We start from the raw sequence: 20,718 nt of genomic DNA on the forward strand, positions 1-20,718 counted from the left end.
GCCGGGGCTGCCGCGTGGGCCGGGGCGCCGGGGCTGACGCGCCGCCGTCCCCGCAGTGTACGCCCTGGCTCGGCTGTACGGCGTGGAGGGCGAGCTCTCCGAGGTGGCGCGCCAGGGCTCGGGCAGCGCCTGCCGCAGCATGTTCGGGGGCTTCGTGCAGTGGCACAAGGGCGAGCGGCCGGACGGGAAGGACAGCGTCGCGCAGCAAGTGGCGCCCGAGACGCACTGGCCGGAGCTGAGGATCCTCGTGCTGGTGGTGAGGGGACGGAGGGGGGTGCGAGGGGACCACGGGTCTGCTCGTGGTTTGGAGAGAGCGTGCCGAGAGCGTCCCAGCCCCGGCTCACCATGGGTGCCCGCTCCTGCGGCGCCGGGATCCGGGAACCTGCGGGGATTGGGGCTGGGGGCTCAGGGTGCCGCCTGTCCCACCGCCTGCCCCTCGTGTGCCAGGTCAGCGCCGAGAAGAAGCAGGTGGGCAGCACCGCGGGGATGCAGACCAGCGTGGACACCAGCCCCTTGCTGAAGGTAGGGGGCTGGGACGCGAAGCCGAGGGGGTGATGGGCTGGGAATGGCCCCAAAAAACGGGGATGGGGTGGGGGGGCCGGGGCTGGCGCCGCGAGTGACCCCGGCCCGCGTGTCGCCGCAGCACCGCGCGGAGGCCCTGGTGCCGGAGCGCATCGCCCACATGGTGCAGCACATCCGCGAGCGGGACTTCGAGGGCTTCGGCCAGCTCACCATGCGGGACAGCAACCAGTTCCACGCCACCTGCCTCGACACCTTCCCCCCCATCTTCTACCTCAACGACGTCTCGCGCCGCATCATCGCCCTGGCCCACCGCTACAACGCCCACCACGGCTGCACCAAGGTACGCGGTGGCCGGCGCGGGAGGGGGGAGCACCCGGCCCCGGCACAGCGCCGGCACCCACCGTTGTCCCCCACCCCGTCGCAGGTTGCCTACACTTTTGACGCCGGCCCCAACGCCGTGATCTTTGCGCTGGCCGACACCGTGGCGGAGTTCGTGGAGGTGGTGAGACGCAGCTTCCCTCCGGCGCCCAACGGGGACCGGTGAGCGCTGCTGGGGGAGAGCTGGCGTCCCGGGGGGGGGCCACAAGCCCTGCCTGCCGTGGGGCTCCCGTGCTGGGGTGGGGGGGTGGGTGTCCCCCGGCCGCGTGGGGCTGAGCGCCGGGCTGTGCCGCAGGTTCCTGCAAGGGCTGCCGGTGGGCTCGGCCTCGCTGGCGGAGGAGCTGCTCTCGGCCGTGGTCTTGGAGCCGGTGCCGGGGGCCCTTCAGTACATCCTGCACACCAAGGTACGTGGGGCCGGGGCCATGGGGGGGCCGGGGCACGTGGGGCAGCCCCGGCCTTGCATGGAGCCGGGATCTGGCCCTGGCTGCTCCCTAACGCCTCTCCTGTGCCCCCCAGCCTGGCCCTGGCCCCCAGCTCCTGGATGACCCTGGCCAGCACCTCCTGGGGGCGGACGGGCTGCCCCGAGGCAGCGCCTGAGCCCCCCGCCGTGGGGCCACGCTCGCGGTGACGCCACGAGGGACGGCTGCGACGCACGGCGCTTTGCGGGGCTCCGGGGGGGGGCGGCGGGGTCTGGCCCTGCCCGTAGCCCCTCCAGGGAGATGGGGCAAGGACTGACCCTGGCCGTGCCGCCGTGGGGCTGCCCCGTGGGTTTGATGCCCCGCGTCCTGGCCCGGTGCAAAGCCGTCCCGGGGCAGGACGTGGCCCCCCAGAACCTGGTTTTTACTCTTTTTGTAAACAAATAAGAGTTTGTTTTTTCCCAGCTGCAGCGGTGTTTTGGGGTGTGTGAGCTCTGCGAGCGGGGGCGGGGCAGACGGGGGCACGAGTGGGGTGTGGGGTTGCTCCTGCCACCCAACGGCCCCGTCCCTCCGTGGGGCCGCCCCCGTCCCGTCCCGTCCCGTCCCGTCCCGTCCCGTCCCGTCCCGTCCCGTCCCGTCCCGTCCCGTCCCGTCCCGTCCCGTCCCGTCCCGGTGCTGCCCCGTGGGAGGGGCCCTCACAGGGGGGCGGGGCCTGGGCGGAGGGGGCGGGGCGGGGGCGGGGCTCGCGGAGGGGGCGGGGCGGGGCAGCTGCTCGGCTACATTGTAGCGCGCCGCTTCCGCCGCGGCCGAGCCGAGCCGGGCCGGGCCGAACCGAGCCGAACCGGGCCGAACCGGGCCGAGCCGGGCCATGGGGCAGATCGAGTGGGCCATGTGGGCTAACGAGCAGGCGCTGGCGGCCGGGCTCAGTGAGTGCGCGCGGCCGGGGGGCCGGGGCAGTGCTGCGGGGCAGGCGGCCCCGGCGCAGGGAGGGGGGCTCCGCAGGGGACGCGGGCGCTTGGGCGCTTCCCAGCCGGAGTCTCCGGTGGCCGCTGCGGGGGTTCTGAGCTTGAGGAAGCTCCCGGCCTTCCCTGCCCTGGCGTCGCCGTGTCGGAGCCTCTCTTTCCGCTCTAGCCCGCTGCGTTTAGGTGTCATAATTTAATCCCTTGGGGAAGTTGGTCCCCTTGTGTCAGCGTTGCGGGCTGAAGGGCGCTGGGGAGATGCTGGCCCCGGGCGGCTCGGCACGGACACCCCTGTCCCCGTTTGCCCTCTGCTTAGGGGGACAAGTTGCCGCCTGGGAGCCCGAAGCGTGGAGGGCAGCGGGATGGGGCTGCCCCGGCCGGTGGCATGGGAAGCGTCCCTGCGCTTGCTCCGCGCTCCCTGGCCGGGGCGTGTGGCTTCCTTGTTGCTGCAGGGACGGAGCCGTGCACCGAACCCGGGCCAGGAAACGGGCACCCTGCTCGGGCTGGGCCTTGGGGTGCGGCTGTCATCCTCCAGCCTTCGGCCCCGCTGGCCAGCTGGGCGCAGCCAGGGCGGCTCGGGGAGCGGGCAGGGCCGGGCCTCGCCTCCGAGGGGAAGCTGTCGGTGCGGGGTCACCGCTGCAAAAGTGGGGGTGTGTGGGGGCTGCCCACCTCCGCACCGGCCCCACTGGACCAGCGCTGCTCCCTTGGCCCGGGCCGGGGCACGACCAAGGGGTGCTGGGTCCCGTGGGGCTGGTGGGGTTTTCCAGGGTGGGGCAAGCAGCAGGTGTGGTGCTGCCCGGGAAAGTCCCGTCCGGACAGAGGTTTAGCAGGACTAGAGCCTCCTCTTCCTCCTCTCTCCGGGCACCCAGTCCGTACAAGGCAGCTGGGAGAGGAGCAAAGCTCATGGGTGGAGGTGTGTGGCCACAGGGCCCGAAACCTCCCCCCGGAGCCCTGCATTTCCCCTCCCTCCATCCGGGGGGGTCTGGCACGGAGCGTCTCCCGGCCCTGCGCGTGGTGGGGTTCCCGGGGGAGGGCCGTGCCGGGCCCCAGCGCGTGGGCTGCCCGGCCGACCCCGCTGTGTCCCCGCAGTCATGCTGACCGGCGGGATCGTGGCCGTGGCGGGGCAGTTCAAGGGCTGGTATTTCGCGGCGTACGCCATGTATCCTTTCGGAGAGGATGCTGAGGACCAGCCGGGCGGGTTTGCAGGGGCGTGAGGCGGGTGGGGGGCCAGTGCATAGCGACTAGCCTGTACTTTCACTTTCTTTTCTCAAAAGTTCCTCTTTTTTACATGTTTCTTTTCCCAAGTCACCATTTTCTTGCCCCAAATGGCCCTTTTCCTTGCAGGCCTTAAATCCCAGCCCTGAAACTGCATCATGACCCTCACGTTTCTGCAGAACGTCCCTGGGAGGTTGGGGGCGATGATGGCCCTGTCACTTGTGGGTGATGGAGGGCCGGTTGCCTGTCCCCTGCCCCTGCATCGCCCTGTCCCCAGCTTGTGCAGCCAGCAGATAACATCCCTCTCCGGCCTCCCCTCTCCTCTCTCCGGTGGTGGTGGCATCCCAGGGAATAATCCCGGCACGCTGACCCTGAGCATCCCTTTCCTTGACACCACCCCCCCCACAGCGCGGCAGGCGTCTTTGTCTGCCTGCTCGAATACCCCAGGAGCAAGCGGAAAAAGGGCTCCACCATGGAGAGGTGGTAAGTGCCGCCCCCTCGGCACAGGGAATTTGGGGCCCCGGTGAAAGGCCCCCGGGGGGGGACAGCCCTGGAGGGTGCGGGGGTGGGAGGAGGGCACGGAGGTGACTGGAAACAGCCTCTTCCAGGCTTTCCAACCTGGGGAGCTTGCCAACAGGGGCTGGATCCTGCGGGCAGGTTCCCCGGGGTGCTGGTATCGTTGGGGGTGCCGGGTGGGGGCAACTATGAGGGAGCACGGGGATGGGGCGATGCGAGAGCAGGGTGCTGGGGGGTCCCTCGGCGCCGGGTGCCGCCCTGACCCCTCCGTGTCGCTCCCACGCAGCGGCCAGAAGTACATGACCGCCGTGCTGAAGGTGTTCGGGCCCCTCACGAGGAATTACTACATCCGGGCCATCCTGCACGCCGCGTAAGTGGGGCGAGGGCTCGGCGCGGGGGGCCGGGGCGGCGGGAGCAGCCCCCACCGGCTGCGCAGCCCCCCCGCTCAGCACCGTCTCCCCCCGCGCAGGCTGGCCGTCCCCGCCGGCTTCCTCCTCTCCACCATCCTGGGCACCGTCTGCCTGGGCATCGCGAGCGGCATCTACTTGCTGGTGAGTGCCGGGCTGGCGGTGGCCGGCCAGCCGCCTCCGTCCGTCTGTCCGTCCATCTGTCTGTCTGTCTGGGCCAGCCTCCGCCATCCGTCCCGGCCCCCCCCACTCGCTTCTCCTGGCTGGGTCTCCGTGGGGCGGTCGGGGGGAGCACGCGGCGCGGCGGTGGCAGGACGCCTGGGTCCCGCTGGGCTCGGTGCCGCCCCTCTGGCTCTCCAGGCTCGGTGCTAAGGAGTCGTTTTGGGGGGGGGGGGATTTGCTGGGCCGAGGGTGGGTGGGGGCGGGCGGGGGGCTCGGCGGGGGCGCGGGCGCCTCTGCTCACCGCCCCGGCGGCCTCGCAGGCGGCGGTGCGCGGGGAGGAGTGGAGGCCCATCGAGCAGAAGCCCCGGGAGCGGCCGCACATGGGCGACACCATCAAGCAGCCGCCCACCAACCCGCCGCCCCGGCCCCCCGCCGACGCGCGCAAGAAGCCGCCGGCGGAAGCGGGGGGCCAGGTGAACCCAATCACCGTCGAGGCCGAGTGAGGCCGGGCCCTCCCGCCGCCCCGGCTGCGCCCCTCGTCCGCCGCTTCCCTGCTGCAGCCCTGGGGGACACCCCCGAATCTCTGGGGCTGCCCAGCACCCTGGGGGGCCCCAAGCTCGCCAGGGGGACGCGCAGCCCCACGGGGCCGGGCCGGGGGAGCACGCAGCTCTGCTCCCTGCACTGCCTCGCGCATTTTTTTTAATCGCCTCCTTTTGTGGTTGCTGTTGCAATAAAATGAATAAACCCCCCCACACACACACCCCCACCCCGTGTCTGGCTCGGCTCTGCCCGGGGTTGCAGGGGATGAGAGCGCCAGTGCTCAGTGCGAGACCCCCTGGAGGGGATGGGTTATTTCTCTGTGCACGTACGTTCCCTTGTTGCCTTAAGAGTAATCACTGGGCTCTACGTGTCTATCCCTTGGCACATCCCTGCACAATATCCCAGCACTGGGATATTATATTTGTCACGGGCTCTTACAGCGCTGAACATGGGGAATGAGACCCCCCTGCTCGGGCTGCCCTGGGCTTTGCAGCGGGGGGGATGGGGTTGGTGCTGGCCTGGGGGGTTTAATGGCAAACCAACAGCAGGATTACGGGCACATCCCCTGCGGCGGCAGGCTGCACCGGGCACGCGCTAAGGCGATGGTGGCCGTCCCCTCAGTTCAGGCAGCGACTGCCCCGGCACGGCCCCGTTGCTCTGGCGCTGTCGGCGATGCCGTGGCCATCACGCTGCCGTTAGTGGGGCGGTTCGATGCTTGCAGGAAGCAATGCTGGGGCCTAAGGCGAATTGCGATACAGCCTGATCGTAACAGCCGGTGGTTTTCTAACATGACACAAACTTCCCTGCTCAGTGCTGTGTTGTTAAAGCTTTAGCCGCTCCTGCTGTTTGCTGCAAGCCAGGGAGCCCTTGCTGCCCCGGTGCCCTGCGCGTTGCAGCATCGCTCCCTGGTGTCAAAGCCCCCATGCAGCTGAGCTGCTGGCCCCCGTGGTGCCCTCGGCCCCCAGCTGTGCCCCCGACTGTGCCTGGGGCACGGGGGATTATCCTGCTCACGGAGGGCAGCGCAGTCCCCATGGCCCATGCATGGGGATGGAGACACCTTTTTTTTTTTGCATTGGTGCTGTTTTGCTGGATTAGTTTGTTATTTTCTGACCCCACTTGGCTTTTAATGTCACCCCTTAGCCCTGGCATTCGGGCTGTGAAGGACAGCGGGGGGCCTTTCGCCTTGCACGCCCGGCTGGTGGCAGCCCCACAGTGGGCGGAGGCGAGGGGCACGGTGCTGGGCGACGTGCTCGGGCACCCCAGGGAGGACCAGGGTGACACAGACAACGGCCAGGAGCTGTTGCGGACACCCGAGTTGCACCATCTCCCTCCAGAGCTGCTCCTAGGGACACCAAGGGCCTAGGTAACTGCAATTTTTTCCCTTAACTTGGTCAGTTTATAAGCCGCTATTCGGAAATGGCTGTGCCCTGCATGTCATGTGCTGCCCTGAGCCGTCTTGCCCCGTCAAGACTGCAGGGGACAGCCTCGTCCTTAGTCCTGCTTGGTGGCGACGACCCCATTTCTGGCCAAACTAACTGCTGGTAGGTGGCAGTGGCTGCTCCAGGGATCCCCCCTTTGCAGCGACCCGGGCCGGGGCGGTTGCAGGGTGCATGGCCTCCCCGTGGCACCCATGGGTGCTGGGGGGGGGGGGTGTGTGGTGTGGGGCTGGTCCCGGCAGGTGGCGCTGGGCCCCTGGGACGTGGGTGCCCGGGGGCGAGTGGGGGCAGAGCCATGGGAAAGGTGTGGGTGGCTGCGGGTGCCCCAGGGCTGGCGGCAGGGCTGGATCCCACTTACTTGGGTGCTGGGGGGGAGAGAAATGGGGGGGGGGGGGGGGCATCCCTACCATGGGGCACATCGCCTGCCCCAGCCATCCACCGCGCCTCCCTGGGGCTCCTGCGCTGGGCTGCTGGGTGCCCTGGTGCTTCACCCACCGCGCCAGGGCTGAGCCCTCCTCGCACCCCTCCGGGGACACAGCAGGCAACACGCGGGTGGCGGTGGGGTGGGTCAGGCTTTATTTGCAGGCTGCACGGTGCCCCGCGCGGAGCCAGAGCACCGCGGGCAGCGTTAAATAGCACATACAGGGCACAATAAATAGCAATACGGAGCAATAAATAACGAGCAAGCGCGCAGGGAGCACTCGCAGGGCCTGGCCGCGGGCGCCTTGGGGTGATGCAGGACCCCAGAGCTGCAGCCGCAGCTCTCGCAGGGGATCAGCAATAAATATATGTCTAAAAAAAAAAAAAAAAGATGCCCAGCAGGCGTTGCGCAGCCCCTCAGCCCTGGGGCAGGGCTTATAAATAACTCATAAATAAAAAGGTGACAGCCAGAGGAGGGCAAACCCCAGCTCCACAGTGATAGATGGGTGCTTTAAAACAAGCACGGTGGGGTGCAGTGACACAGTCACGCTAGGGCCGGGCTCCCCGGGAGCACGGCGGCAGCGGCGGCGGCGGTGGCTCAGCGCCCGGTGCGGGGCAGCACGCAGGTGCAGCCCACGGGCACCCTGATGTAGTCCACCTCGAAGGTGAAGCGGCCGAGGCCGGCGGGGCGCGGGCAGGGCTTGCGCCGCAGCACCATCATGGTCTGGTGGATGGTCACCGAGTTGAGCGACGTGGTCTCCCGGCCCGTCTTCACGTCCACGCAGCCCTGGCACAGGCACTCGGCGAAGGCCAGCTTCCGCGGGTACCGGTTCTCGTCCTCGTCGATGCTGCGGGCAGGGGAGCAGGGGTCAGTCCAGTTCCCCCTGCCCGGGCTGCCCCTGCGCTGCTGCGATGCTGCCGGGTACCAGCCCTGCAAGCTCGTGCTCCCAGGAGCAGGGTGACACCCCACCCTCCACCCCCCCAGGAGGACAGCTGCTAGCTGGTTGCTGCAGCAGGGAAACTGAGGCACGGGGCAGCACCGCACACGGGGTGGTCCCCCCACTCACTCACCGGTAGCGCCATGGCGAGATGGAGCGCTCGTTGGGCTCGCTGCGGAGGCCGACGTGGAGCTGCAGCGCGGGACAGGTGCGCTCATGGTGCCGGCGGCGGCGGCGCTGCGTCTCCTGCTGCAGGCGCTCCAGCTGCGGCACCAGCTGCACGGGCACGTAGTGGTCCCAGCGCAGGCTGCGGCTGACGAGGTGCGCGGGGGCCTCGCCGTCCTGCAGCTCGCCGGCGCTGTAGCAGTGCACGTGCAGGGGGCCGCCCGGGCGCCGCAGGCCGCGGCACAGCCACAGGGCGCCCAGCAGCACCAGGGCACCGAGCCAGCCCTGCCGCGAGAGGGGAGGTGGTGAGCGGGGGAGCACCCAGTGCCCTGCCCCGCACCCTGCCCCAGCACCCTCCGCGGGGACATGGACCACCCCAATCCCAGCATGGGGGCCCTTTGGGGTGAGTGTGCAGCCCCCCCCCCCCCCCCCCCCCGCCGGCCAGGGAAGCTTGAGGCATGCAGAGCACGAGCACACGTGTGCATGCATGCATGCACACACACATGCACACACACACACACATATGCACATATGCAGAGCACCAGCACACATGCATAGAGACCTACGAGCACACGCAGTACCTGCACACGTGCACAGACACCTGCAGCACCAGCACATGTTCATGCACACACACACACGTATGCACTCACACACAACAAATACCAGCACACGTGCTTAAAACACACATGTACACACAGACGCACCAGACCCATTCATACACACAGCGCTACCAGCGCACGTGCATGCACACACAGACACACACACCAGCGCACATGCGTTCCCCTGCACTGCCATTTCATGTGCATGTGTGTGCACACACACACTCACAGACACACGCACACACACCCGGCCGGGCGTTACCATGAGCGGGCGAGCGAGCAGCAGCGGCGTGCGGCGGCCTCGCGAGCTGCTGCCTGCGGCTGCCCCGGGGGTGCGGGCGGCCGAGTGGCAGCGCTCCTGCCGCCGCCTTTATATATAGGGCTGGCGCAGGTGATGTACACACACCTGGAAACTCCAGCTCCCGGCTCCCTTCCTCCTCCCTGCACGAGGCCCGCTGCACTTCCTTCTCGCCCCGGCGCGCCCCAGCTCTGCTCCCGGGGCCCGGAAATCGCCTCCCGCCAGCCCCGCGGCAGGCGACGGCCCCGGGCGCCGCTGGGGCTGGGGGCAGCCCAGGGTGGGCGGCGGGTCAGGGTCCTGCCCCGCCGGAGCCCCTCGGCCAGCCCTGGTCCCCTGCGCTCGCTGCCTCGGCCGGGGCAGAGCCACGGCCCCTCGCTGCCCCTCGCGGCTCCCTCGGAGGGGAAACTGAGGCAGGGCAGGGCTCCCCGCCCGGCGCTCTCCCGGACTCGGGATAGCCCAGGGCAAGGCAGGCTGTGCCGGGCGTGGAATGAGGCCAGGCACGGAGCGAGGGGCACACGGAGAGGGAAGCGGAGAGCGGCGCCGTGACACGGCCTCGCTCAGCCCCCGGGAGCCGGCCGCTGCGCCGGCCCTCCCGGCCCCACTGTGCCCTCGCGTGCGCCCGGGGCTGGCAGCGGCAGGGAAGGGGAGGGGGCCCCGGCGATGGGGACGGTCCCCAGGCCCCGAGCCGTGGACCCGAGCTGTCTCCTCCGGCCCAGCCCCGGCCCTGTTGCGCAAGCCCGGCGGTGATATCACTGTCACGTTCCCGGGGCAGCCGCGCTCCGGGCTTGCAGCAAGGCCAAGAAATCCCAAGTTGGGCAACCCCGGAAATGGCCAAAGGACGACGTCTTCCCCTCCATTGCCCCCCGGCCAAGGGCAGCGCCGGGGCTGGGGTGAGGGGGGGGAGCAGGCGCCCCACTGCCTCCTGCTCCTTGCCCAGCTTCGCGGCGGCTCCGGCTGGCCGAGGGCAACCAGCCCTCGCCAACGGAGCGTGCGAGGGGGCGAAGACCCTCGCGGCCAGGCTGAAGGCGCTGAGCAGAGAAGAGGGTGCGCCGGGACAGGGCAACAGGCACTCGGGGATGACCAGCATCTTTCCTGCCCCAGCGGTCCACGCTGCATCGCTGCTGCAAGCGGCTCGCGGGGCCGCAGCCCTGCCAACAGGACTCGTGGGCGGCACAGCCCAGCACCGGGGACACACGTGCTCCCCTCCTCGCATCCGAGCCCTTGCAGAGCCAGCACAGAGCCGGGCGTGCGGTCCAGCATCACGCCGCCGCTCCCCAGCAAGCTCCCGGCACCACAGAGGCACCGCCGTGGGCTGCTCCACGCTGCCGGCGGCTGCAAGCGCAGCATTGCACTGGGGCCCCAACAGATCCCCAACAGCTCCCCCGGCCTAAGGAAAGGGAAGGATCAGGCGTCGGGGCTCCCACACCAGCCCGGCAGCCTGCACAGGAAGGACTCGGCTCACTTGGGAGAGCAGCTTCATGCTGCCACCGCCGCGCAGGGGCTGCCAGTAGGAGCAAGGGGAGCAGGCAGCGCCGCAGCGCTCCAGCCCGGCGCCCGCAGGACCCTACGCACAGTCACCCAGCGGTGACTTGCCTGGGTGCCACAACGGTGTGGCGCAAGCCAGGAGGCCCGAAGGCCGTGGGAGGACGAGGCCCCAGTGCCAAGGGAAGCCGCGCTCCACCGCCAGCCGTGGCAGCACCGCCAGCTCCACGTGGCTGCGCGTGCTGCTGCATCGGGGCGGCCACCGAGCTGTCAACACCGCGGCAAAAACCAGCAACACACCCCGAAGGCAGAGCAGAGGACAGGTCCCCGGAGACAAGGGGGGGGGGAAGGACAGGGGCCCTGGAGAGAACAGAAGAGAGGGGAAGAACTGGTTATCAAAATACTTTATTTCAGGGAGATCCCTCAAAAAAGAGAAAAAAAAAAAAGAAAAAAAAAAGAAAAAAAAGGACCCTCCTTGTTAGACAGACATCCCGACAATACCTTCTGGGTTCCTTTTAAATCAACTAAAACAATCTGATGCTTAAAATAAAAGACAGGTCATTTTCCCAATCAGACTTTAGTCAAGAATATATATATATTTGTTTTGTTCCTGGGGTGGGAGGGCGGGGAGAGAAGGTGATGTTGCCAGTAGTTCACAGCAGTTTTCGGTTCTCTCATTACACAGTATATAGAACTGCATTGCTGAAGACACTCAACACACAGCAGGGCTAACTAGAAGAATACAACTCAAGGCTAGCAAAGAGGAGAGGGCAGAGAGAGAAAGTAGTGAGAGTCGACAGGGCTGGAGTCCTCTGTGCATAATTTACATGGAAAACACGGTGGTGGCCTCCGTCCTGGTGCCAGCTCGGGCTGCCGTGCACGGCTGGCAGAGCGGAGGGACCAGACCCGCTCGCCCTGTGGCGGGGGGAGCCAGAGCGAGTCGTTGCGGTTGTGTGGTCTCAGCTGACAAACTTTAATTTTTTTTTTTTTTTTAAAAAGAATCGCAGCCAAAATAAGACAACTGCAAAATCCCAAAGTGGCCGCTTTTACACTATTTATAAAAACATGAACAGTCACTAACAGGGCAGAGCGGCGCTCTGCGCACGGCCCACTATACTTTCCCAGGAATTTTGGCCCGTTTGCGAGCAATGGCATCTTCCACTGCTTTGAGCTGCTTCAGGAGCTCCTCCCGTCGCGACAGCGTGCTAGACTTGCCCGCCTTGGCGCCCGTGGGGCCCGGCTCGGATGCTTTGCCCGGTACACTTGTGACTTTGCTGGAGCTCTTGGACTGAGGTGACAGCTGGCGTTTCCTGGCAGGGAGAGAAAGGCACAAGGCGGTGAGAGGGGTGTTCTGCTGGCAGCGTGTAGCCTGCTCCGAAACAGTACAAACGTGATGGAAAGAAAACCAATGAGGGCCTGCTCTGGAAGAAAGCATCGCTCTAAGCAGCGGTGGAAGAGAACAGGTTTGAGACGCGAGGCCTTAGGGTCATAACAGGCTGAAACGGTGAAGGATCAGCTGCCTCGGGGGAATCCTGAAGTTTAAAGTCGGCACCACAACCCCTCTAGGAGAGCAGCCCCCAAGGGCCGTGTCAGCTTGCTGCTGTTATGGCACAGAGACATGCACACGCAAGGGAGCTCACAGACGTAAAAGTGAACACCCCGAACACCAAGAGGGGAGAGGAGAGCGCAGTATCACGGTTAAACACAAGACAGCCTTGCAGACTCCTCCTGGTCTCGGTTCTTAACGGACCCTGCCCTGCAGCTGGGCGCCTGCCACAGCTGCTGGGTTTTGCGGTACAAATCTCGCCGGCATTTGCGGGGAGCCCTGCAAACACCCCACCCCACGCTCCCGTTCTGCTCCCATGACGTACCGCTGCAGTCCAACACCGCTGCTGCAGGAGCAGAGCGGCCTGCAGCTCCTCCTGCCACACACCACCGTCCCCCCTCGGGAGGAAGAGGATGACAGGAGCGGTGTCCCACGCCTGCTGCATTGCGACCTGCCTGCTGGGGTTTCAGAGTCCTGCTAGCTCGGTAAGGCGGAGGGCTACACACAGCTTTCAGCAAAGGCACCATCTGAGCCTCAGCTGGCTCCTTCTAACGGCTTGAACCACATGGAACCACCTGGGGAAGCCCGTGCAGCTGCCGCTGTCACCCTGCTGGCAGATGTCGGGACAGGAGTCACTGTCTCCTCCGTTAACACTCCTTGCAGCCTTCTGCGCTACGCTCGACAGACGCGGGACTGTGCCAGTATGAACCAAAGCTCCAAAGAGTTCAAAACAGGACACAGACCTACAGCTTGGCTGCCCTAGAGAACTGTTGTTTCCTCAACCGCCCAGTCCCTGAACGCAGGGTGTGTCCAACCTGGCGGGCCACGCTGCCAACTCAAACAGCAGTAGGCAGAAGAGGGTCAAGAACCAGGGATGCGGTCAAAAACACAAGTCTGGAAAGGCTGAGGTTCCTCTTCAGCACTAGAAAACAGGACCTCAGGGCCAGAGGAAGGATGGGGCTGTGGCGGCTGGGGCTAGACTTCGATTTGGGAAGACTGACGCACAGAAACTGAGGCTCGCTCATGCCCCAGGCTGGGGAGAGGGGATGACACGAGCCCTGCCGGCCAAGGAACGCAGGGGTGCGGGACGGGGCTGCATTTGTTGGTTCATGCAGATCCTTGGAGGGATGAAACTAGAGAAACGCAAAGCAGCGTTGGCTGGCCATGGGCAAGGAAGCCAGAGCAAACGTTAGGTGTGCTGCAGAAGGTGCTCCACAACCCTTTAGCCAACAGGCTCCGAGCGGAGTCCAGGCCAAGGCCCCTGGAGCCACACATCCAGTTCTGCGATGGGGTATTCCCAGTGCTAGCAATAGCTGCAAGCTGCCAAGAAACTGGACATGAGCTGGTCATCTGTCATGGGAGGGGACAGACAGGCACAAAGCCGGGGAGAGTCACCATTTAATCTCATCCAGGGGCCACATTTTAACATCTCACAGCAGCAAAGTGAGCGGCTCAGCGTACACCAGAGCACACAAAGAAGAACTGGGCACCAAACCAGAGGCCAAGAGCAGCTTGGCAGGAGGCATGAAGGGATTGTAGTTTCTTCCTCATTAGAACTACAAGGTGCTAGCAGGAGGCAGAGGCACTGGCATGATTGAGCCTGCATCTAACCCAGTTGGCACCTCTTGCTGGGACTGACCTCAAGAAAACTCCCAGGCTCCTGCTCTTTTCTGAGCTGGAGGAGTCTACCTGGTGGCTTCCGCATGGGCTGAGCTGAACCCCTGAGAGCCTGTGGCTCCTGTCCAAGGAGCTTCACATCTTTCCTCTCTGCGCCTCCATGGCAACTGGAAACTCTAAGGTCAGAGCCCCAAAGCCTCCCCAAGAGGAGGAACTCAACCACTGGACAAGTGGGGAAAGGTGAGCCAACAGAAGTGATTTACATGTGCCAGAGGCGCACGAGAAACTCCCACCTTCTCTGTGTGAGCCCCACCTCACCTAGACGAGGTTTGAGGAGAACACAGGCAGGACTCTGTTTTTTCTCTGCAGGGCTGTTAGTTTAGGGAGATCAGGTCCCAGTGAGACAAGCCATGGCTTTGGCCCACGAGCCAGGAGAGCTAGCAGCAACTGACCTGTCTGTCTGAGCAGGTGATGGTTTCGGGTTCTGGCCCCTCTGTCGTTCTTGCTTGGGTGAAGAGAGTCTCCCAGTCGCTTTCCTGTCGCGAGAGCCTATCAGGAAAAGAAAGGTGAGATCTTCTCTCCCATCACAAAGGTGCTATCCTGCCTACCATACTGCTTCCACACTTTAAGGGTGGTATCTTGAGAATGGCCAGATCATGCCAGCGAAAGGCCAAGTCCAGCAGCAGCCAGAAAAGGAACCTGCTTATCTTCAGGGACGAGGGGTAAAAAAGCTAGTCAAGGCTGTGCCACATAGTCAACTACACATAATGTCACCTGCAGAAAGCTGTATCAGCCCTCTCCTCACCCTCCAGTTTCTGGAACAAGGCTTGTCCACTGTACTTTTAGGCTGTTCTTTGCTTGCAAACCTGTGGAGCAGGGCCTTTCCTTGCAAACCGAGCCAGTGCTCCATTATCCCTAGTCAGATTATCCAGTTTGTGTACAATGGGCATGGAGACACCCAAGGAAGCTCCGTGCTGGCCAGCAAAGAGGGTGTATTAGCTTAAGCAGCGCTGTGCGAGTGCAGCTCTGCTACTTTTGGAGCCAGCTGGGGCCAATCCACAGGCAGCATCACTGCGCGCGTTGAGCGCAGACTGAACTGACATGGTGTGCCAGAACGGAGCTGCCCCATCAGAGCTGCATGGACCGAGAGGTGGTGGAAAGCCAGCTGGGGTCCTGCAACAGCATTGTCCAGATTTTGCTACAATGGGTTTCCCAACAACTGTTATCCCAGAGCACGGAGAAGCAACTCTACCTGGAAGGCAGCCTGCATGCCTACAGGGCTGTGCGCGAGCCCTGAGGACTACCAGAGCAGCACAGCCTGCTACGCTGCACCGGGACAGTACATTCCAGTGGCTGCTGACCTCACTTTCATTAGCACTCTGGAGAGGAGAAGCGCCTAATTCCTTGGAGCATCAGCCACCTGCCTCCGGTGTTCGTTATGGCACCTCTCTCTGCTCCACATGACTGACAGCATGAAAAAACCAAGGCTGCAGACACTGCAGATTTTAACCACAGTGAAGATACAGAACAGGGAAGCGAGACTCAAGGCACAAACATGGATGAGGTTTGCACTGCGATACTCGAGCACAAGCTGCATATCGGACTTGTGCCTTGAATTTAGTCCCGACTCGGCCAAGGTTACTTGTCACTACAAGGTTAGCCTGAGTAACCTTCAAGGCTTATGTCCCATTTGACATTGTTTAAAAATACGTTTTATAGTATACTATTTGTAGTTTGTACATACCTACATCAATAAATCAGGACAGTTTGCTACATCGGCCCATTCACTTGCCTGCAGCTCAGTAGTAGCTGTGAACTAGATCCTAGTGCACTTCAACCTCACGCAGTCCCTTCTAAGCTGTCTTTGCAGTAGTAAAATGCAACCAGGCTATTAGCACAGAATTTTCTTCTGGCTAGCACCCAGAGTCAACAAGATACACCTACAGCCGAGACATCAGGGAAAACATCACATGTCAGTGCTGGCTTGTGTGACAAACAGAAGCACCTCTGTCAATGACTTCCCCCTTTGCTTTTCAGCAGTGCTAGCAAAGGCTGGAGTGTTGCAGTTAGGTCCCTCTCGATGCATCATGCTGGCTTGGTTTTCTGAGGCACTAATATCACTGCTGAGGCTTCAGAGAGCACTCGGAAAGCCTGTGTCTTTCTAAACATACGGGGCAGATCAGATTGTGTCACACAAGTGGGGAAATCATCTCATTTCACAGGACGGGTGATCTAGCCAATTGCTGCATTCCTCCTGGGGCCTCGGCTGCCTGTGCTCCCTTTTCTAAGCACTGCCACCAGCCTTTCTATCAAGAGACAAAGACCCCTTACGATGCACAGAACTACAAGCTAGAAAAGACCTTGAGATACAGGAAGGAAAAGCCCTACAAATTCAATAGCCATATCCAATGATAGTATTAGAGAACAGCAGGTCTTCATGGGACAGACGGACGTATACCTACAGCGGCAATGAGCACATTGCACCTTCAAAGCAAGGGCTTCTCTTTTTACAGTGGAGTTACGCAGGCATAGTGGAGCCAAGGCACTTGCAACGCGCACTGCAAGACAGCTAGGCAAGGTCAGGTTTGGCTTGCCCAGGGCTGACCTCACCTCGCTTTCTTCACAGTCAGACCCGAGTGTCTCACCTCCACCATGTTTCTGCAGCAGGACAGCTACTACGCCTGCGTTATCCTGTGGCAATCGCACGCCTCCGAGGTTACTGAAGGCAGTAGGCTTTGGAAGGACACATGCCTGCAATTAACCTCTCCAGCAAGTGGACTCTTGCAGCAGAGATTTTCACAGGACATTTGTCACCCAAAGTGGGGTGCTTGAGGGCTGCCTCTAGTGGCAGGAGTAGGAACCCAGCTACGCCAGACAGCCCAGAGCCGAATCCCTCCGAAGTCTGATGTCTCACCTCTGTCAGGTGACAGGTTAACCCGCTTGGCTGGAGGAGAGGTCGGCCTATCTTTGTCTGCTGGCTCATATCTCTTCCTGCTTCCTTTGTCAGCTGCCTAAAATGGAATTAAACAGACAACGGAGCTCAACAGCCATCTCCCTGCAGGGAGGAAGAGCAGCAGCAAGCGGACACGCTTCCTGTGACGGGGCCAGGGATGTGCTCGCTCACCAGTGTAAACGGGTTCCCTATTAAAGTGCATGCCAGTCCCAGCCATCACTGGGACCAGTTAATTCCCTACCACTGTAAGCAAACGGCAACATCCTCTGGCAGCTGGGATATATTCTGGAGCTAATGCTGTGCACTGTTTCATGGGGTATTTTCATAACAGCCAGAAAAGGGAAAATGGAGGCATTTCTGCAGAGTCTTTTCCAACAGCACCAAGGATAGCAAATGTCAACGAGGCATGTGGAGTCATGCTTTCTTCCAGGATCCTACCGTGCCTGTTAGTAGTTGTGTGTAATTGCCTACTCCTCCCCACAGAGGAACCCAGCATGCTTCACAGATTTGATAAAGGCACCTCACGTCACAGGACAGGGAAGTAGGGAAAACTGTGGCCTCAAACTGCACAGGGGAATTTAGGCTGACAAAAAAAAAACAAAAAACAAAAAACAAAAACCCAAAAAACATTAACACTTCAAAAACAGGAACCTAACCACGTGACTGGAGCCAACACCCTGCTCCAGCACAAAACCCCATGAGGCCAAACTCTCTCACATGATCTAGATTGCATCTCAGCTGAAGGCAAACTGGGGCATCAGGCTCGATCATAACTGCCACGGAAAGAGCCAGGCCTTCCTGCGGAAAGTGTAGTGAGGTGAGGCAGTCGCCACTTTTACCTCCTGACTCATTTAATGACTTGTCAGCAGTTCGCTCCAGAGTGGGCTAGTGGGAGGACAGCTCATTCGGAAGCGTGCAGAGAACATGCTTTCAGTGGGCAAGGCCCAAGCACATGTGGGAGAACCCGTGACGGGACTGTGCTGTGCATGCCTTCGCCTCGGTGCTCTGGCTGCAGCCTTCGAGAAAGCAGGTAACAGCCCTTGAAGCTGCAGGAGGAATGTGCCCCAGGGAGCCGCCAACACAGTCCCAACTCAAGTCACCACAGGGTGTGTGCTGCCAGACAGGTTCCATCTGTCACCTTTCCAATCCCAGCTGCAGATCTACCCGACTGAGCTCATCCCGACCACACGGAGCCTGGAGCTCCCCTTCCGCCAGCCCAGAGCCCGCGTATGGGTCCCATCCGCTCCTCTGACCCACGCGCAGAGGGAATCACATCCCACCCCATCTCTCACCTTATTCAAGAGTGTCAGTTTGATCTCTTTATGAGCGCTGAAGCCCCCTTGCTGAGACTGGGGGGCGGAGGGCTGCTGGGTCTGGAGGAGCTGCTGTGATTTGCTCCCCTGGGTGGGCTTGGTTGATTTCAGGAGCTGAGCAGACACATCCCGTTTCCGCTTTTCCTCCTTAGCGCTATCTTCTTTTTTTGACTTTCCTGTTGAAACCAGAATGGAGACAGTGATCTGCAATGAGTTCCTTTCGCCTGCCCTCCCTGTGCAGGGCAGGGCAAGAGGATGCTTCAGGGACTGAAAGAGCCCACACCAGTTAGCACAGCATGTGGCCCCAAGATTAAAAGACCCAGGAAACCAGAATTTCCACAGAGAGAATGCTTAACATAGAAGATGAGGAACAAAAGGCTCTTGCCTCCAACACTGCTATGGGCTAAAAAGAACAGAGGAAGAGCAACATGATACTGGAGTTGTCCAAAAGATTTAGCATCATCTCACAAGGGTGAAAGAAAACAAGGTAAGAGAGGGAGCATCAAGTAAGACCCCTGTGCAGGAAAAGGCATCTTTCCAGCCACAGACACATGGATGAAAGGATGCGAAGGCACGTTTGCTCCATAGCCTCCTCCACTCTGTGCTCTCACCCTCCTTGGGTGAAGCCTCTGGACTCCCCTAGTCTACAGGAGACATATGGTAGCTGAAACTTGTGTCAACCCCTGCCCAACAATTTTCCTGGAGGCTGTAATATTACCAAGAAAACTGTATGCAGATCTCAGGTCCCCTTTACTTTTCTCCCAGGACCCCTTGGAGAAGAAAATACCAAACCGTATACCTCTACCTTTCTTCTGCTGCGCTGGGGTTGGGGATCGGGAACTGGCTGAGGAAACGGGACTGGCCAAATCTGCGTACATGTCTTCGGAATCGGCACTGCGTACAGAACTGCTGCTGGAGGAGGCACTAGAGACAGAAGAAACGCTGCTCACGCTCAGGGACCTGGAAAGAGCCAACAACCCACTACAGTTAATGCAACAAGAACCAGGCAGAAATGAGACAAACACCTTTAATGCCCCTAGCGTGCCCAGAAAGAGTGGCTGAGATGTCAGAAAGCTGTTAAGGTGAGCAGTGCCCAGGACAAGACAAAGGCTGTGCTTCCTGATGTGTAGATGATATTAAAACCTCAGATGTGTCAGATGCAAGTCTAGAAAATACCATTTATTTATAAACAGCATTAAGGCAACACTTAAACAGGCCACTGTTCCCCCAGGTAAACATAAAGTGAAAGCAGGGTGTGCACTATCACACATGTCAGCGGTAATGGCTCAGGTCAAGGGTTTCCCTGCAGCGTTTGTGTTGTGTGGTACACAATTATTCATGGAGACTTTAAAAGACCTGGAGTCCTCCAGCCCATAGCTCCTCCACAGCACCCCAGTGTCCAGGAGAGCCCTGCTGCCTATTCTGAGGATGCACAAACTATCAGAAATGATAACAACAGGGAAGTAAGGGTGCCTATAAGATAGCTATCTTGTAAGGGATTCACAAAATTAAAAGTGTCAGACAATCATCATATTCATTTAAGAAACATTTTCTACTTAGCAACATATCAGACAAGAATACAGGGATATTCATGGGTGGACTTGCACTTCAGAGGGATGTGTCTGCTGCAACTTCTCTATACTGAAGTGGCTCCAAAACGCCCAGCTAGCTAGAAACTGGCTTACATGGTAACCACGGCCATACAGGACCAGGTGTCTGCTACGTACATGAATATTTACGGAGCTTCTCAAGCAGGTTCCGCAGGCCATACCGAGTTCTGCATTCTAGTGACTGCCCTGCTAGCAAGATCCAAGCTCGCTAATTGAAAGCCAGCTTGCGTATGTCTGAACAGGCTGCAGCAACTGCGAGGCAGACGTGCCCTAGAACAAATTACAGAGTCGCTACCTGCGGGTATTCTGACAGAACCGAGGTCTGAGAGAAGGTCTGAGCGAAGGCCACGATGGTGACTCCATGAGCCAGGAATTCCTTCTCTGGGAAAGGTCCTGGCTACAGGATTGTGATGGTAAATCTGGCTTGGTTTGGGCACAGATCACATTGCCCTTGCTGCAGAAATGCTCTGGTCCCAGAATCCAAGTGGGCACTGTGTTTCAACAACAGTACGCACAGGGTTAGCTTCAACCAGCAGCATGCGGCTTGGCAACAAACGCTAAAGCTGCCAACCACCTTTTCTTTCATACTTTAGCAAGAATACTGCTCACTGTCCATCTCTGCCCTTACACCTCATCTATATGTGTTATATATAGAAAGCAAGCTTCAGGGAACAGGAACCTCCTTCTCCATACACCTGTAAAAGCAGCAAGCACACCCCTGGTACCTGCATTAGGTTTTCACATTTTCTTCCTCTCAGCTCCCTTTTAGAGCAGAGCAGTGCAGAGCAAGCATGCCCGAGTGCTCTCTGAACCTCTTGCATCACCCTTGCCTCATCTGATGAATGAGACAAGCATGTAGTAAACATGTTTGCATTTCCACAAAATAATGCGGATGTTCAACCTTGGAGTTTCACAGTGTTCAGATATGTGAATTAGCACCATTCAGAGCCAAGTTCTATTTTATCCACTATTTTTAGACTACACTAAGCCTAGTTTTAACTCTATACTTTAGCACAGGGAAGCTTTGTGTTTAAAAGCTACCTGTGAGGTTTGGAGATTCTTGTGTATCAACTGATGCAAAAAAACGGAATGAAGGACTTCAAAAGGGGTTTATTTCTTGACTCTTTACTGGAGTTAGTTAGCTATTTGCAAATCCCACAGACTAACAGCCATATAACTATTCACTTGGGGCTAAACACAGCGGGAACTGGTCATGCAACTTTACC

At 60.9% G+C, this 20,718-nt stretch overlaps 4 protein-coding genes across 11 annotated transcripts in view; 2 read left to right on the top strand and 2 right to left on the bottom strand.

The window, feature by feature from the left end:
• The window catches only part of MVD (mevalonate diphosphate decarboxylase), a 67,084-nt gene that overhangs the window by 1,505 nt on the left and 44,861 nt on the right, over window positions 1-20,718 (top strand). Inside the window, exons 5-10 of one of the 2 annotated variants that reach the window (XM_067302375.1) lie at window positions 57-256; window positions 448-522; window positions 644-862; window positions 947-1,062; window positions 1,196-1,304; window positions 1,417-1,780. In XM_067302375.1, coding sequence (XP_067158476.1) covers window positions 57-256; window positions 448-522; window positions 644-862; window positions 947-1,062; window positions 1,196-1,304; window positions 1,417-1,497 — 800 coding nt within the window. In that variant the 3' untranslated portion in view covers window positions 1,498-1,780. Of the gene's footprint in view, window positions 1-56; window positions 257-447; window positions 523-643; window positions 863-946; window positions 1,063-1,195; window positions 1,305-1,416; window positions 1,781-20,718 lie in introns of those variants that run through there. The other variant, XM_067302376.1, reaches the window with a different exon arrangement.
• On the top strand, window positions 2,081-5,341 carry CYBA (cytochrome b-245 alpha chain). Its single transcript, XM_067302867.1, has 6 exons — window positions 2,081-2,242; window positions 3,365-3,434; window positions 3,899-3,973; window positions 4,293-4,376; window positions 4,476-4,557; window positions 4,896-5,341. The coding sequence occupies exons 1-6, from the start codon at window positions 2,185-2,187 to the stop codon at window positions 5,076-5,078; spliced, it is 552 nt and encodes a 183-aa protein (XP_067158968.1). The 5' UTR covers window positions 2,081-2,184; the 3' UTR covers window positions 5,079-5,341.
• Window positions 7,469-10,451, bottom strand: IL17C (interleukin 17C). The gene is made up of 3 exons (XM_067302821.1): window positions 10,434-10,451; window positions 8,043-8,359; window positions 7,469-7,819 (listed from the first exon to the last, which is right to left on the bottom strand). The coding sequence occupies exons 1-3, from the start codon at window positions 10,449-10,451 to the stop codon at window positions 7,570-7,572; spliced, it is 585 nt and encodes a 194-aa protein (XP_067158922.1). The 3' UTR covers window positions 7,469-7,569.
• The window catches only part of ZC3H18 (zinc finger CCCH-type containing 18), a 50,584-nt gene continuing 40,708 nt past the window's right edge, over window positions 10,843-20,718 (bottom strand). For 4 of the 7 annotated variants that reach the window (XM_067302373.1, XM_067302371.1, XM_067302369.1 and 1 more), the window contains 5 exons: window positions 18,682-18,842; window positions 17,862-18,058; window positions 16,531-16,627; window positions 14,069-14,165; window positions 10,843-11,763 (listed from right to left, as the gene is read on the bottom strand). In XM_067302373.1, coding sequence (XP_067158474.1) covers window positions 11,565-11,763; window positions 14,069-14,165; window positions 16,531-16,627; window positions 17,862-18,058; window positions 18,682-18,842 — 751 coding nt within the window. In that variant the 3' untranslated portion in view covers window positions 10,843-11,564. The remainder of the gene's footprint in view (window positions 11,764-14,068; window positions 14,166-16,530; window positions 16,628-17,861; window positions 18,059-18,681; window positions 18,843-20,718) is intronic. The other 3 variants (XM_067302370.1, XM_067302368.1, XM_067302372.1) reach the window with 2 other exon arrangements.

The sequence above is a fragment of the Apteryx mantelli genome, chromosome 10, assembly GCF_036417845.1.
Source record: "Apteryx mantelli isolate bAptMan1 chromosome 10, bAptMan1.hap1, whole genome shotgun sequence".
Classification (NCBI taxonomy): Eukaryota; Metazoa; Chordata; class Aves; order Apterygiformes; family Apterygidae; genus Apteryx; species Apteryx mantelli.

Coding starts and splice junctions, on each gene's coding strand:
- IL17C (XM_067302821.1), bottom strand. Junction 7,820..8,042: donor ATCTCGCCATGGCGCTACCG/GTGAGTGAGTGG, acceptor CCCTGCCCGCAG/CATCGACGAGGACGAGAACC.
- CYBA (XM_067302867.1), top strand. CDS start 2,185: ATGGGGCAGATCGAGTGGGCCATGTGGGCTAACGAGCAGGCGCTGGCG. Junction 3,974..4,292: donor GGCTCCACCATGGAGAGGTG/GTAAGTGCCGCC, acceptor GCTCCCACGCAG/CGGCCAGAAGTACATGACCG. Junction 4,377..4,475: donor CGGGCCATCCTGCACGCCGC/GTAAGTGGGGCG, acceptor CCCCCCGCGCAG/GCTGGCCGTCCCCGCCGGCT.